A 13,267-nucleotide genomic window follows, 5' to 3' on the forward strand; every position below is an offset into this window, starting at 1 on the left:
GTCAGGAGCAAATGCAGCTGAGAAGCAGATGGGGATCCGTATTACAGCCTTTTATTCAGCACAATATTGGGGGGTAGAATGATGGGATGAGGTCTCTTTTCCCCACATCTTTTCTCTGGTTCAGAGAAAAGGCAAGACTACACAGTGAACCAAAACAAAACCAATGCAACTGAAACCAACTCATCAAAAAACCCCCAACCCTCCCTGCCCAAGTACAGACAGCCCAGGAAGGTGAAAGAGCCCCTTATCCTCTAATACAGCAAAGCCTAAATTAAAAACACATTAAATAAAGAAGTGAGAGTGCATTAATCTAAGCTAGTCATTGACCACTGCAGTGCATTATCTTATGCTGTCACTTTTTTCTTTGAAGTAGTTGGTATAATTTATAGAAAGGAAAAATATTTTTCCAAGCTGTCAATGAAGCCAAGTGCCGACACGGCAGAAACACCTTCTGGATAGCCAATGAGTTTAAACTGATCTACATTCAAGTCCACACAGCAATTATTCTGCCAGCTTGCCTCAGCAATTATGAGAAAAGAAACAATTTTCAGAGATAACCAAAACTGGGAAAGCTGGCTGTGTACGCAAGCTCCGCTCCTTTATGTTTGACACAAAACATTCACTTCTAAAATGCCCAAGGATTGAGGTGTACGAAGATGTATCACCAGCAATGAAAGGATCGAGTGTTAGCTGCAACTTTGTTCAAAGAGAAGCTCAGAGGAATTAGACACAGCAGGCATTCTTTCCCTCAAGGTCTGAATACACACACACTGAACATAAAAAAAAAAAAAGAAGCACTCTCAGCTCAGGCTTGGAGAAGGGCTATTAGTTCAGAGCTATGCTGCACAGATGAAATACCATGGTCTGGGTATAAAATGGAATCTGTACTAATTTACTCACTGAATTTACATCTTAAGTACATTTAAAATAATTTGATTTTATGTTCCTCCCACCCTCCCCTCACCTTCTCACAAATAGATGACAATATTTTAAATGCAACAGTTAAAGCATTTCAATTAATATCAAGTCAGTATTTAATATAATCAGAATATTTCACAGTCAGCAGCATCAACCCTTGGCAACAGTAAATTGCGAACTGATATTCAGAGCTGACATGGTTTATGATCAAAAAAGAGATCAAATATCCTGCAACTCAAGTACAAAACCTTATCTGTGTTAGGTAGCAATGAAAAGATGTTAATGCTTTGTCTTTTCTTTTGAGCTCAAGTTTAAAAAGGTTTTCCCACTGAGCAGCTTGAAAATAAAAATGTGATGCCTGTCAAAGACAGATTTTAGGAGTTTCTCAAACCAATTTCATACAGTTAGCTCAGCATAAGAAGGGCACTTAGTGGGGGGAGATATTCAAACTGTTCTGTCCAAAGGAACACCCCTCACACAACCACCCGGAGTGTTCAGTCACACCAACTTAGCTCCACGTTCCAAGGTCAGCCTTCTCCCTTGTTAATTCACTCCGACATTGAGACTCCAGCACTGACACTGGAGCAGACACCGAGAACTGGCAACGTACCTTGCTGAACAACTCCCAGAGCAGCTCTTGCAAGGAATAATATCCTCCTTAGGTGTTCGCCAGTGAAGGTTTTACTCACACTGTCGATCCTGTTAAGCCCTACCACTGTTTTATTTAGGGCTAAATATAAGACTAATCAATCTCTTTCGAAGACACTCTCAGATCAGGTATCTCTGAGAAAGCATCACCCAAAAACCATTATTATTTGTGATCAACCTTTGATAAAAACAGGGTGGTTGTCAACACTAGAGAGTAGTTTTCTGCTCTTCCCAAGCTCTTGCTACACTGTTCTTCTAACACAGAGAACTACTACAAGTTGCCACAGAGCAATCTGGTGTGGGAAACGACCCCTACACCACATCAACCTCTGAAGCTAGGTAAAACAAATTTTCTTCTTTAGCAGAGCCCTCAGGCTTGTGTAAGGGCTGATTTTGATTCAGGCCCTTCTCCCAGAAGAACATCGTGCCGCACTTCCAGTGAGACCTAGAATATCGTAGTCCACAAGCTCTGAAGAGTGAGCGCCCATGTTATTTCTGTACCTGGAACTATTAAGAAAACATCTTTAACTAACAGGCCTATCTTTAAGAGATTCCAAGTGTAACCCTCAGAGGAAGTTGATCAAGTCTGCATGTGCAGTCTTGCTACCTTATTCACATGATAAATCAGTGTGAGGTTAAACAGATGTAGGCAATGTGCATTCATTGTATCTACAACAGCGACAGGATCCAAACTCCTTTCTGGATGCTTTGCCAAACCTGAAAGTCTTCTGAAACAAGCAAAACAACAAGCCATACACTGATCAGCAAGTTTCATCTTGCAGAAAGAACAGATGCATTGAAGAGAAAAACAATACATCAGTGACTAATATCATAATGCAGTTTACATAAATAAAACATTACATAATAAACATACACATATATACAGGTACATTTGGAGTTTTACAACACAAGTAATTTCCAGTTTTGGACCTGAAAAGAAGAAAAAGAAAAAAAAAAAAAAAAAAGAAAGAGAGAGACAGCTTACCCAGAGCGACGCTTTCCTCCCCTGGAGGGCATGGATCCTGCCATCCTCACTTGTCCACTCGCCATTGGAGCCACTGGCAAGGCCACCGAGCCAGGAATATCTGATGCCATTTCTGTAGGGCAGAGGCAGGGGAAGAGGTGGGAGAAATCCTTTAATCCACTACCTTCAAGGAGAAACCTCTGCTGATAACATTAGAGACAGGCCCTTCCCAAAACAAACAGAGAAAGCTTTCCTTTTTATTTCTAAGGAAAAGTAAAGCCCCGCAGATTCACAGATCCTTTACAAGAAGCCGAGTTGGGTCAACAGCCATTACAGTGCCTGGGAGACAGAGAGAATTGCAGGTAGGTACCTCTGTAATTCCACTGACCTAATGGTTCTCATTTTAGGTCTCAAAGGGGCTTGTCAGATGAAGGCAAACAACTTTCCACAAGTTAAAGTGCCCTATACAGAAACGCAGAGCTGAATTCCCAAGGCAAATGAAGCTGCGGATCATGGTACCAGGGCACCAAGAAAAAGAAAAGTTCAAGAACTCAGTTTGCCAGAGAGGCCAAGAGTTGAGAGCAGAGATGAATGATCAGGTGATACTGGTTTTTACTATTTATATTCTGGAGGCATTCAGAGGGCCAGACTGAACTTAGAAGAGCTCAAAGGCTTCCTGCATTTCTGTGTGGTGTCTTGCAGAACAGAACTGAGCCCAAAATCCAGGCTGATATTCATCCCTTTGCCAGGGCTCGAGGTATAGACACAGGTTAATGAGATCCTCAAACCTCAAAACTCTGATGTGAGGACTGCAAAAGCTCACCTTATGAAACAGTTTTCAGACTGCTAATGGCAAGTACTTCTGAAGTCTGTTAATAACAGTTCATTACACTTCAAAAAAGAAAAGTGGAATATAACATATTTATACCCTTTTCTTCTATCCCATTATTAAACATGGAACTAAGAATATTTTTCCTCTGTGTAACTCTCACAAACTATATGAGCAATTAAAACTTTTTTCTAATGCACATATACTTTATTCACTCCGGAGGCAAAATCTACAGTCAAAACACTTAATTATCTTGAAAGAAAATGCATCTTCCTTCCAACTTCTTTTTAAAAAAATATTGGCAAGGTGTCTGGAGCTACAGCTAAATATAATTACTAATGGAAAGCAAATCTGTTTTAAAAATCTTGCTATTTTTTCCCCAACAGATAAGTATGAAATAACTTCAATTATGGAAACAGGAATCCATGCTCTTTCACTATGTCTGGAGAGCACTTCCATTTCTGCCACACTTTACATACATCCATTATGCAACATTATGTATTTCAAATAATAACATTTTATCTGTTCACTGATTTCATGAATTTCTTCTAGCACATTTAGTTTTATTAACTCTTTTTCAACTAAAAAGCAGCAGAGCACAAGTCTGCAAGGCCAAAAAATGAGACCTCTGCCTATGCCCCCACACCACAGAAAGTTCCACAGTGGCTAAAGCTGCAGCTGTGTGTGGAAACACAGCATTAATGCACATTAGCATATCTCCAGACAAATAAAAGCATCAGCATGCAAACAACTGGTAAATCACTATTTCCAGAATAAGTACCCTTAGCTGTCTAATGCCCATAATTCACTCAGAACATTCAAACTCATCTCTCATGGGTAGAACCGAAGGTCATTTTGAAATGCTCTGCTCACTCATTTATTAAAGCAGATGGTAAAAACCATAATAAATCTATCTGCAAAGTGTCCCTGTCACTCAGAAACACACTTCAGTATAGATCATCAAGGAGATCAGATTTTTTAAAGTAGTTACTGTAATACAAAACTGTATTTTAAGAGTAAGAACAACACCATATTTGATACTGTGACGAGAAACTCTTGTAACCTCATTTTCCTCAATCTAAACCAAAGATGATGAAGGCCAAGGGATGGATTCATCTACTCTTACAAGTCCAAGAGCCAAAGCTAATTATTTAAGGTAACTTTACCAAAAAAAGGAAACAAAGCCCCCTTGCCCTCCTTTATGCATTCCATGCTTAGAGGTACATCCAAAACAGATTGAGCAAACCTCTTTCTGTAGGGCCCTTGCTCTCACCACTGACAAGTCAGGGAGACCCAGACAGATAGCTTTGATCATTGTCCAATTTAGGTGGTTGTGGACAGGCAGAAGGAGTTGTTTTTCTGCACTTACATTCAGCCTTCCTTGTATGCAGATATAAGAAGCAAGGGCAGCTAGGCAAGATTCAAGCAGGAAGGACAAACAGAACTGTGTATTTTTTAGAAGGGGGAAAAAAAAAGGGTTAAAGGAATGGCCAAACCAGAGGCATTTTACAACAAACAAATCATCTGTCTAACAGGGTATAAGCTGAAGAATTACTGTGTAGATATCTGGATTCTATAGAATGGCACATCCAAAACAGTGCAATACAGAAAGGGACTTCTTAGACAAATCAGCCTTCAGATACGTCTTCACAGTCCTGGGAGAATGAAATCAAGCTCATTGTGCTGACTGCTCTAAAAGGCGGTCTTCAAAAATTTCCATTTCCAAGCTATGAGCACAAGAAGAAAACAAAATTTAATCAGGGGATGCACCGACACTCATCCACATGAAAGCTCATCTAAGAGGGAGGAAAGGTTCAGGCCCTTCCAATCACAAGACTTTCCATTATGCAGCAGTGTGGTGAAGTTGTGACAGACCTGCACTCAGATCAGTGTGTAAGACACCCAGTTTACCCTTCCATTTCAGAGCTTCCCATGCCAGGGACACCACCATTCTGTGAGCTATTGCAGCTCTCGTGAGGTGCTCAAGGGTGGACAAACACTGCTGAGAAAAGCAATCAGCTTTCCAGGCTCTCTCTCCTCACACTACAGAAATACGAGATCTGCAGATGGAGAAACCAAGAGGCCTTGGTCTCTTTGAGGCCACACAGCAAAGGAAACAACTCCAAGGGCAACAGCACCATGGAGCACGAACACCCTGAAGCTGACCCACCCCAGCCAGGGCAGCAGCAGAGCTCCTCACACACTATCCTGGTGGGCCAACAGTGACACCAGAGCACTACAGGAGGACTTCAGAGATGACAAAGTGACCTCAGTGCTCAGCTGCAGCCAGCTGGGTGTCAGGAGCCCTATCCAAGTTGTATGGCTGTGCAGAAATGTAAGCAATAGATTGTGGCTGTAAAGACTCACACGAGCTGAAGGCCGCAAGAACATCTGGAAAGACAAAGGAATGGAACTGAACTGCTTCCCAAATTATGTTCCTCTCTACTCATTCATGAGAATATCCAAAAAAGAAGCAGATCTTGATGATATTTTTACATCTATAAAATATGCCTGGTGAGAAGCCAAAAGCAAAATCTGATGGAACAATCAGCTGCTTCTCTGACTAAGCATCTGTGAAGTTACCTGTCTGTGTGTGCTCTGGAAAGAAAACAAGAGAAAGAAGAAAAACAACACTCATAAACTGGAGTCTCAGATAGAAATACTGTGCTAGAGAGGCATTCTAGGGAGCCTATTAGCATAAACAAAACAAAAAGCAGCATACATCAGATACAGACCAAAAGAAAAAAAATAACATGAAAAGACTTGAGAGCAGCCCACAATTCTGTATAGTTACATAAATTTAGGGCAGTCCCAGTTACTCCGTTGGAGCATAAAATCATATGGAAGCACAGACCTGCAGCGTCAAATTGGTTACAGATATATTTAAAAAAAAAAAAAAAGAAAAAAGACATGCTGGGTCAACAATCATAAAGATCATGTTTTCAGGCATGAAAAATGTAGAACTAAACCCACATCCAAGATACATGGTAACACTGATGTTCACAGAAGTGTTTTAGCAGCAACAAGTGTTGCGAAACAAGCTGTGCCCTTTCTGAGATTGAATGTTCAAAGAGAGGACTTCCCTTCTGCCAATGAAAATAAAACTAGTGTTGCTTACTTTACCCAAAATTAAAACACCAACATAAGGGTATAATTCTCAGGAAATAAAACAAGGTCAGGCTGAACATTCATGAAAATCATCTGTAACCATCAAGGCAACGTTCTGAACAAATTTCTTTAAAATCTTTAAAAGGTGCTCCTCAGTGTCAAATAGAAATTCTTTTTTTTTTTGCTGAAAAAAATGCATGCAGTATTTCATCTGGAGGTTACAAAGTTCCTAGAGATCTGCCAAAGAACACAGAAATGTTATTAGAACAAAACCCAGCACAAGACTTACAATCTTTAGTGAACATTCGTCCAGCTGGACAACACTTAACAGCTCCTGTCTTATCACTGTCATGTCTGCAAGCAGGCCAGATCCTGCCACTAACATTTATGTTCATCTTGGGGATCCCTGAGGAGCTACACTAACCCAGAACCATGTTAGTGCTCAATGTAAAAGCAGAATTAGTCCCTCCATTTCTGCCCAGACTTAATTTCATTGCTGAACGTTCCAAGTTTGGGCATTACACTTTACTTCAGTGCCACATGTAGGTCAACCCCAAAATATTCACTGATGTTTCTGAAATAAAAGACAATCTGCAAACGTACATTGACAATACTGGGATAAAATAGAGGGATTTATGCCCCAAAAATCGACGTTCATCTCAAGCTGTTACATAGATCTGCAAAAGATATAGCTGCTTCACAAAGCAAAGCACAAAGAGCAAGCTAAATGCTGCACAAGGATACCATGAAACTGCATGAGAACCCAGATCATGGCAGAATTACTAAAAAGTGCAGCATGCCAGGATGAACCTGGACTTCTCTTTTATGGCAGGGAATTATTAAACCACAGCTCTTAAGCCCAAACTTTAAATCCCAAGCCCCACCCCAGATCCGCTGCCTGAAATGCAGCTCTATCTTGTTTCTGACACAAATTTGGGACTTGCTGAGGTACCCCCCAGAGAAGGGCAGCTCTTGGGCCAGGTATCCTCACAGGGAGCATCACACAGCTCTGGAGATGGTGGCCCCTGCTCTGCTCTTCTCCACAAACCACATCCATGCATCCTGCTGGGAAGCTTTGAAATACAACCAGATGCTGTGCATGACAAGACTTTCTGACAAAAAGTCCTGTTAACTACACTATTTTCAGCCACTCGAGCTATATTCCCCTCACCTAAATACAGCAGACACAGACAGGGTCAGGTTAAAAACCCAAAGTCTACCGGAGAAATGTTTTTGCCAACTCCCAGAGACTTTGAATCCCTGACATTAACTGTAAGGATCAATTCCAGGTTTGCTATTCCATGTCAGGTACCACTGAGCATGCTCTCCACAGGGCTCTTTTATCCTTCAGCATCTACTGTAATAAACAGGATTAAAGTCAGATACCAGCATTTGACTAAACGAGAGGAAATTCTACTTTTATCAATACAAATGTGACAGATTTCCAGCTACTAATCCATAGAACGATTGAGATGTCAATCACTTCCAAGTAAATGTGAATCTAAGGCTAAACACAGAATTATGAACATGCCCAATCCCATCAACAGCATCGTACACAGTGATTTCAAAATGTTCTTTTAAATATTCTAAGAAAGCAGATTTCAAAAGCTTCTTTAGAAACTGTATTTTTCATCACCCTGAAGTCATACGGGAGTTAGATGCATCTCAGTTAAATGGTTTTGATTGCAGTCAGTTGCAAGGGGGATTTTCTGCCTAGTGCAGAGACATTTAAGAATATATCATAGCTCTTACTTTAGATATGCCAACAAAAATACAAAGCCATCATGTAGTCAAAAATATTTCACAGAAACACTAATGCTAAAAATCTAGCTGTATATTTAGTCATTGCTTTTACGTGTTAACTACGGAGATGATAAAACAGAGCTCACTCTCAATATAAAAACCCCACATTTTCATTGTTCCTGGTAACTCTGTTAATACTGTTTTACTTGCATTCCTTTGCCAGACACTTTAAATAGACTCCACATCAAAAACATCTACTGTACAGACAGGATATGCAGAAAAGCAAAAACATTCCTTTCCATGCTCTCGACAGAATTACGATTACAAAGAAACCACAAAATATAAGAAATCCCACCTTTAAGGAAGACTCTTACAAAGATGCTATTTCTTTCCTGCAAACAAAACCTTCTTGGAGAGAAATTTTATCCGCATATAAGAAGAGTCAGAAACCTCTGGGAAGAAATGTAGCAGCATTGGTATTCTGCTCAGAAAATGTCATCACAGATCTGTTTACCTTAACTGTGGACCATGATTCAGCCGGTGACAACCGTCTTGCATACTGATCAATTTATTTGCAGCAAAATTACTAACATTTTCTACTTTAACCATTTAGGTTCTGGAAAGAGCTACTAAGACAGGAATAATATAAAAATCCTAATTAACTAAAAACTTTCCCCTCCACCACAATGCCCTGTGCTTTGGGGTGTCTCCACCCGTAATCCTGAAGATAAATTAGGGCATATGGTGAGCAGTTACTAGAGAAACGTTCTCTTTTTTAAAATGAGAATCAGAGCTTTACCCTCTGTCTGCATCACAGGTGAATGTTAAGCACACTTGAAGGGGGGGTGGAGATGATGTGATTGAGCTGCTCAGTTGAGGGGGCACGGTCTGTTCAGCAGGGATGGAGACCAAGCATTTAAGAGAGTGGCCTAACTGGTGTTCCAGAGGCCAAATCCAGTTACCTTGCTCCCTGCCTTCTCTGCTGTGACTCTGGAGGAGATGCCAGAGTCAGTGCTATCTATCACATGCCCCATCAGGAAACTGAAGAGCAGGTTTCGAAGTCAAAGAAGTGAAATCCTCTATGGTGCCTCCACACTTGAATGTTGTGTTCACACAGGCCATGCATGTGGGATGCCCTGGGATCTCACCGCAATCCAGACCTTTCTGCGTGCCCCACAGTTCAACACCACCACCTGGATGTGCAAAAGAAGGTGGGATGCAGACACTGAATTGGAAGTAAACTGTGACAAAAGAGAGTTTTGGTCTACTTTAGGGGAATTCTTGCTGCAAGTGCTCAGCTTGAGGGACAAGGTGAGACCAATCACTGCAGGATGAGAAGTCAGTGCTGAAAACCAGGATCCAATCCTCTGAAGCATCCAAAATTAGACATGCCGTGCAGAAATCACAGTACCCAAAAACCCCACTGTGGAAACATCAGTCTTATGATTTGTAAAACGAAAAATTATTTCATACATTACTACATGATTTTGAATGGTTTTTTGACAGTACTTCTTATGTTTATTTCCAATTTTCATGTTAATCACCTTATTCATTCCAGTCATATCGGTAATTCCATTTATCCATACCTACCCTGTGGTCAAGGTACAAAAATTTCCAGAGACATCATGGAGTAAGGGAAGGATGTGGATATTCACTGCCAAAATGACCAACACAGCTCATATACAACTGAATAAACTCAGAATGCTCTTCAGCACAATCCAGAAGAAGACCTGGAGTCACATCTCTGCACCGACTGCACAGAATGTTATAGACTAAAAATTAAACCTGGAGCACAGACAAAAAATGCACTTTGCTACTTAAAGTTAGGCTGGGAAGAAGGGAAAGGGTAGCTGCTTCTTCATTCCTCCCATCTTCCTGACAAATGGCATGGAAACTATGCCTCTGCATTTTTCCCTGGCTATTTTTCCACTTCTTATTCCTAATTCCTTATTATCTCTTCTTGACCTATTCAGCCTCTGACTGAGGTGAACTATTTCTTGTACTCTTCAATAAGCCAATACATCCAACAGCTGACAAGTCCTGCCAAACTATGACCATTTCCCTCAAAAGAGGTTGCTGAAATTCAAAACAGAGAGCAAAGGTTAAAAAAGAAGCCTTAACAGCTCCTGTTCTGAAAGCATGTCTCTAGTCTTGGAAAACAACAAACCCTCTCAGAATTAAAACAAGGCTTGTATCTGCACTGAAGAATGAATGTGAAAACTGACCTGAACCTAAGCCTACCCCTAAAATTTGATAATCTTTCCCACTGCAGATGTGGGGGCTTTAGCTCAAGCAGAAGAGTACCCAGGTCTCCACCATGATTATGATGGATTGACACATTAGAAGAAAAGTACTTCTCACATGCGAAGTCTGGAAGTGCATGAAGGAGTGAGCCAGAAGCAAATCCAAGGACCTGGGGTAGACTCACGCTGAAAACACAACCTGAGCCTCCAACACTTGGCAAATGTCTCAGGTATAAATAGTCACAAGTGGGAAAGTGCACATGCAAATCGGGCAGGGAAGTAGGGCAGCTACTGTAAAAGGCCAGTTTACAGAGAGGATGAAAATCTGACTTTGAAAGGCTGTTTCAGGATTGATGTAAACATTATTAAAAGAAGAGAGACGGGTGCTTAGCTTACGTGAAGGGTCACAGTAAAACAGCAGACAACAGCAGCAGGACCATTTAAGGTGTCTGAATGTGACCCTACCTGGTCTTTGGCCATTATATACATGATAATGCACTCATACAATGTAATTCCACACATAATTGTCTCTGCATTAATTTGCCCTGGTTTTATTGACATCATTTTGGCTGACATTACTGACATGTGGCAAAAGCACTAAGCAAATCACCAAAAAAACAAGGCTCCCCAAACTGTGCATCATTTCCATTTGAAAAGAATGGTGATTCTCCCTCCTTCTCTGACATTTCATATTTGCCAAAAGTAACTGCATAATTACAAGTTATGTGCAAGAAACAGAAGGTAACATTCAATGTTATTTTCCATACTTTTTACTTAGCATCAGACCCAGCAAATAGCATATATGGCTGTTCTGTTACGTACAACTGCCCACAGCTGACCCATTGATGAACTCACAAAAACTGTGCAAGCACACGCCCAGCCTGGGCAAACAAGCACCAGGAAAAAATAATAAACTCCAATGACTTTCTTTTAAGTTTCTCAGACACAGATCATGCTCAGTCCATTAATTCTTCATTTAACAAGTCTGCTCCATTTAGCTTGTTTTGGTAGGCATTCAATTAGAAATTTATGTACAGGACAATTTTTTCCCTTTTTAAAACACAACACTTGCTGTATTTCATCCAGTAAAACATTAGGAGGTAAAGTGAAAGCTCCAAGACCAGCTAAAGCTACACTAAAGCCAGGCACAATAATCCTGAATTAGGGAAAACGCCTGCACATGGCCCTCTCCACAGGATTACTACTAATTGTTAAAAGGGCCTGGTAAAATTTGTTTCTCAGTAAATAAGCAAAGAGAACAAACTGAGAGTTACCCAGATGGCAACTGCAAGTTAAAAAAAAATAACCCTCATGGCCATACGATCAGCTTTGCCATCAGTTATGGATGAGTTTTGTCATATCTGCCTCTACATTCTTAAGATTTATTGAGATCAGGACTTCTGTCTACACAGAAAGAAAAGCCCTCTCATCCAAACACTTCGCATTTCCTGCCTTGCAGACCATCAAGTCTCTTGCTGGCCACCCTCATGACTATATAGACATATATATATATAAAAACCAGAAGAGTTAAGCCTGGATTCCTCCTCCCACTGCATTGCTTGTCCCCTCTTGGGAGTCACCCCAAGCCAGTCCACTCCTCAAAGGCAATGTCAAACTGCTTCAGCCACTGTCACACTATCCCACCACTTCCCCCTTCTCATCTTTCTTACCTTCCCACACCTTTAGTGCTTTTGCCAAGCTTTCCAGACCAATCACAACTATCTCTGGATGCCTCAAACTCCCTGCAATGGGCAACTGTGGATGCCAAAAAACTATATGGGTTCTATGCAGAGCCCATCCAAAACTGTGGAAAAGAAATTCACTGAGCTCTATAAATCAAACATCATGCCTGGCTCAGGAAACCTCTGAGTCACACATGGCTGGAGGGTGGGACAGTAGCCAGGGGAAGCACCACACATGCTTATTCTGATTTTTATACTCCTTCAAGCACTTGCTTTTGGTCAGTGCTAAAAAAGATATGCTGGGCTCAAAAAATTTTACTTTCAGGACAAGACAGCATGTTTTTACATCAGGAGCAGCAGACATGGCATTTCTTAAGGGTGTTTCTTCTATAAAGGTAAGAAAGAAAGGAAATTAGCCAATTACCGCTCTTACTTTATTTCATTAACAATGAAATCAAGCATTTTCCATTGTATGCCCTTGCTCTAGATCACCAATTATAGTTTTATACCATCACTGCTACTTGTTCTTTCCTAAATTCATCTTGTTTCCTTTCCCTCTTCTATAATCATCAAAATATATTTGCAAGCAAATTTCCTTTTAGAAATTCCTATGTAACTGTTTTACGATAAAGAAATAACAGTGACAGTAACTGCTCAATAGTTTATCTGCACTGTATCACCATTTGAGGTTTCATTTTTGTTCATCCATCTTCAAACTATTTCTTTTAAAATAACATTTCTGCAATCTTCTAGCAAGTAGTCTGGCTTCTTACTACCTATCTAGCACTTATTTTCCAGCAATAGAAGCTGGTTGAGATTTCAAGCAGTTTCAGTGCTTGATCACAAATCTATTTCGTTCATGTACAAGTTCAACTGCCAATTTGTGGAAATTATTTTGAAGCTGCTATTAAAATACTTGCAATGGTATACATAAGAAAAAAATTCCACTGAGATCAATACTCCAGAGTTTACACCATAACAAGATGACAGCACTCTAAACTCCTATCAACTACATAAAACATAGTCAATAGCTGTATAAAGGCAAACAAATAAAGCTAATTGGTAATAAATCTGTCTAGAACATTCACCAAAATGGATTTTAACTAAATGCAGATCAGGGGAAGCCTAGCTT

General features: G+C 40.4%; 1 protein-coding gene across 6 annotated transcripts in view; it reads right to left on the minus strand.

The window, feature by feature from the left end:
* The window catches only part of ARNT2 (aryl hydrocarbon receptor nuclear translocator 2), a 99,005-nt gene that overhangs the window by 71,508 nt on the left and 14,230 nt on the right, over nt 1-13,267 (minus strand). For 4 of the 6 annotated variants that reach the window (XM_042039230.1, XM_042039233.1, XM_042039234.1 and 1 more), the window contains exon 2: nt 2,552-2,663. In XM_042039230.1, the coding sequence (XP_041895164.1) occupies nt 2,552-2,663 (112 nt within the window). The other 2 variants (XM_042039232.1, XM_042039231.1) reach the window with 2 other exon arrangements.

This window comes from Corvus kubaryi, unplaced genomic scaffold (assembly GCF_017639235.1).
Source record: "Corvus kubaryi isolate FWS band 111438036 unplaced genomic scaffold, C.kubaryi_AGA036_p1.0 37394, whole genome shotgun sequence".
NCBI classification, from domain to species: Eukaryota; Metazoa; Chordata; class Aves; order Passeriformes; family Corvidae; genus Corvus; species Corvus kubaryi.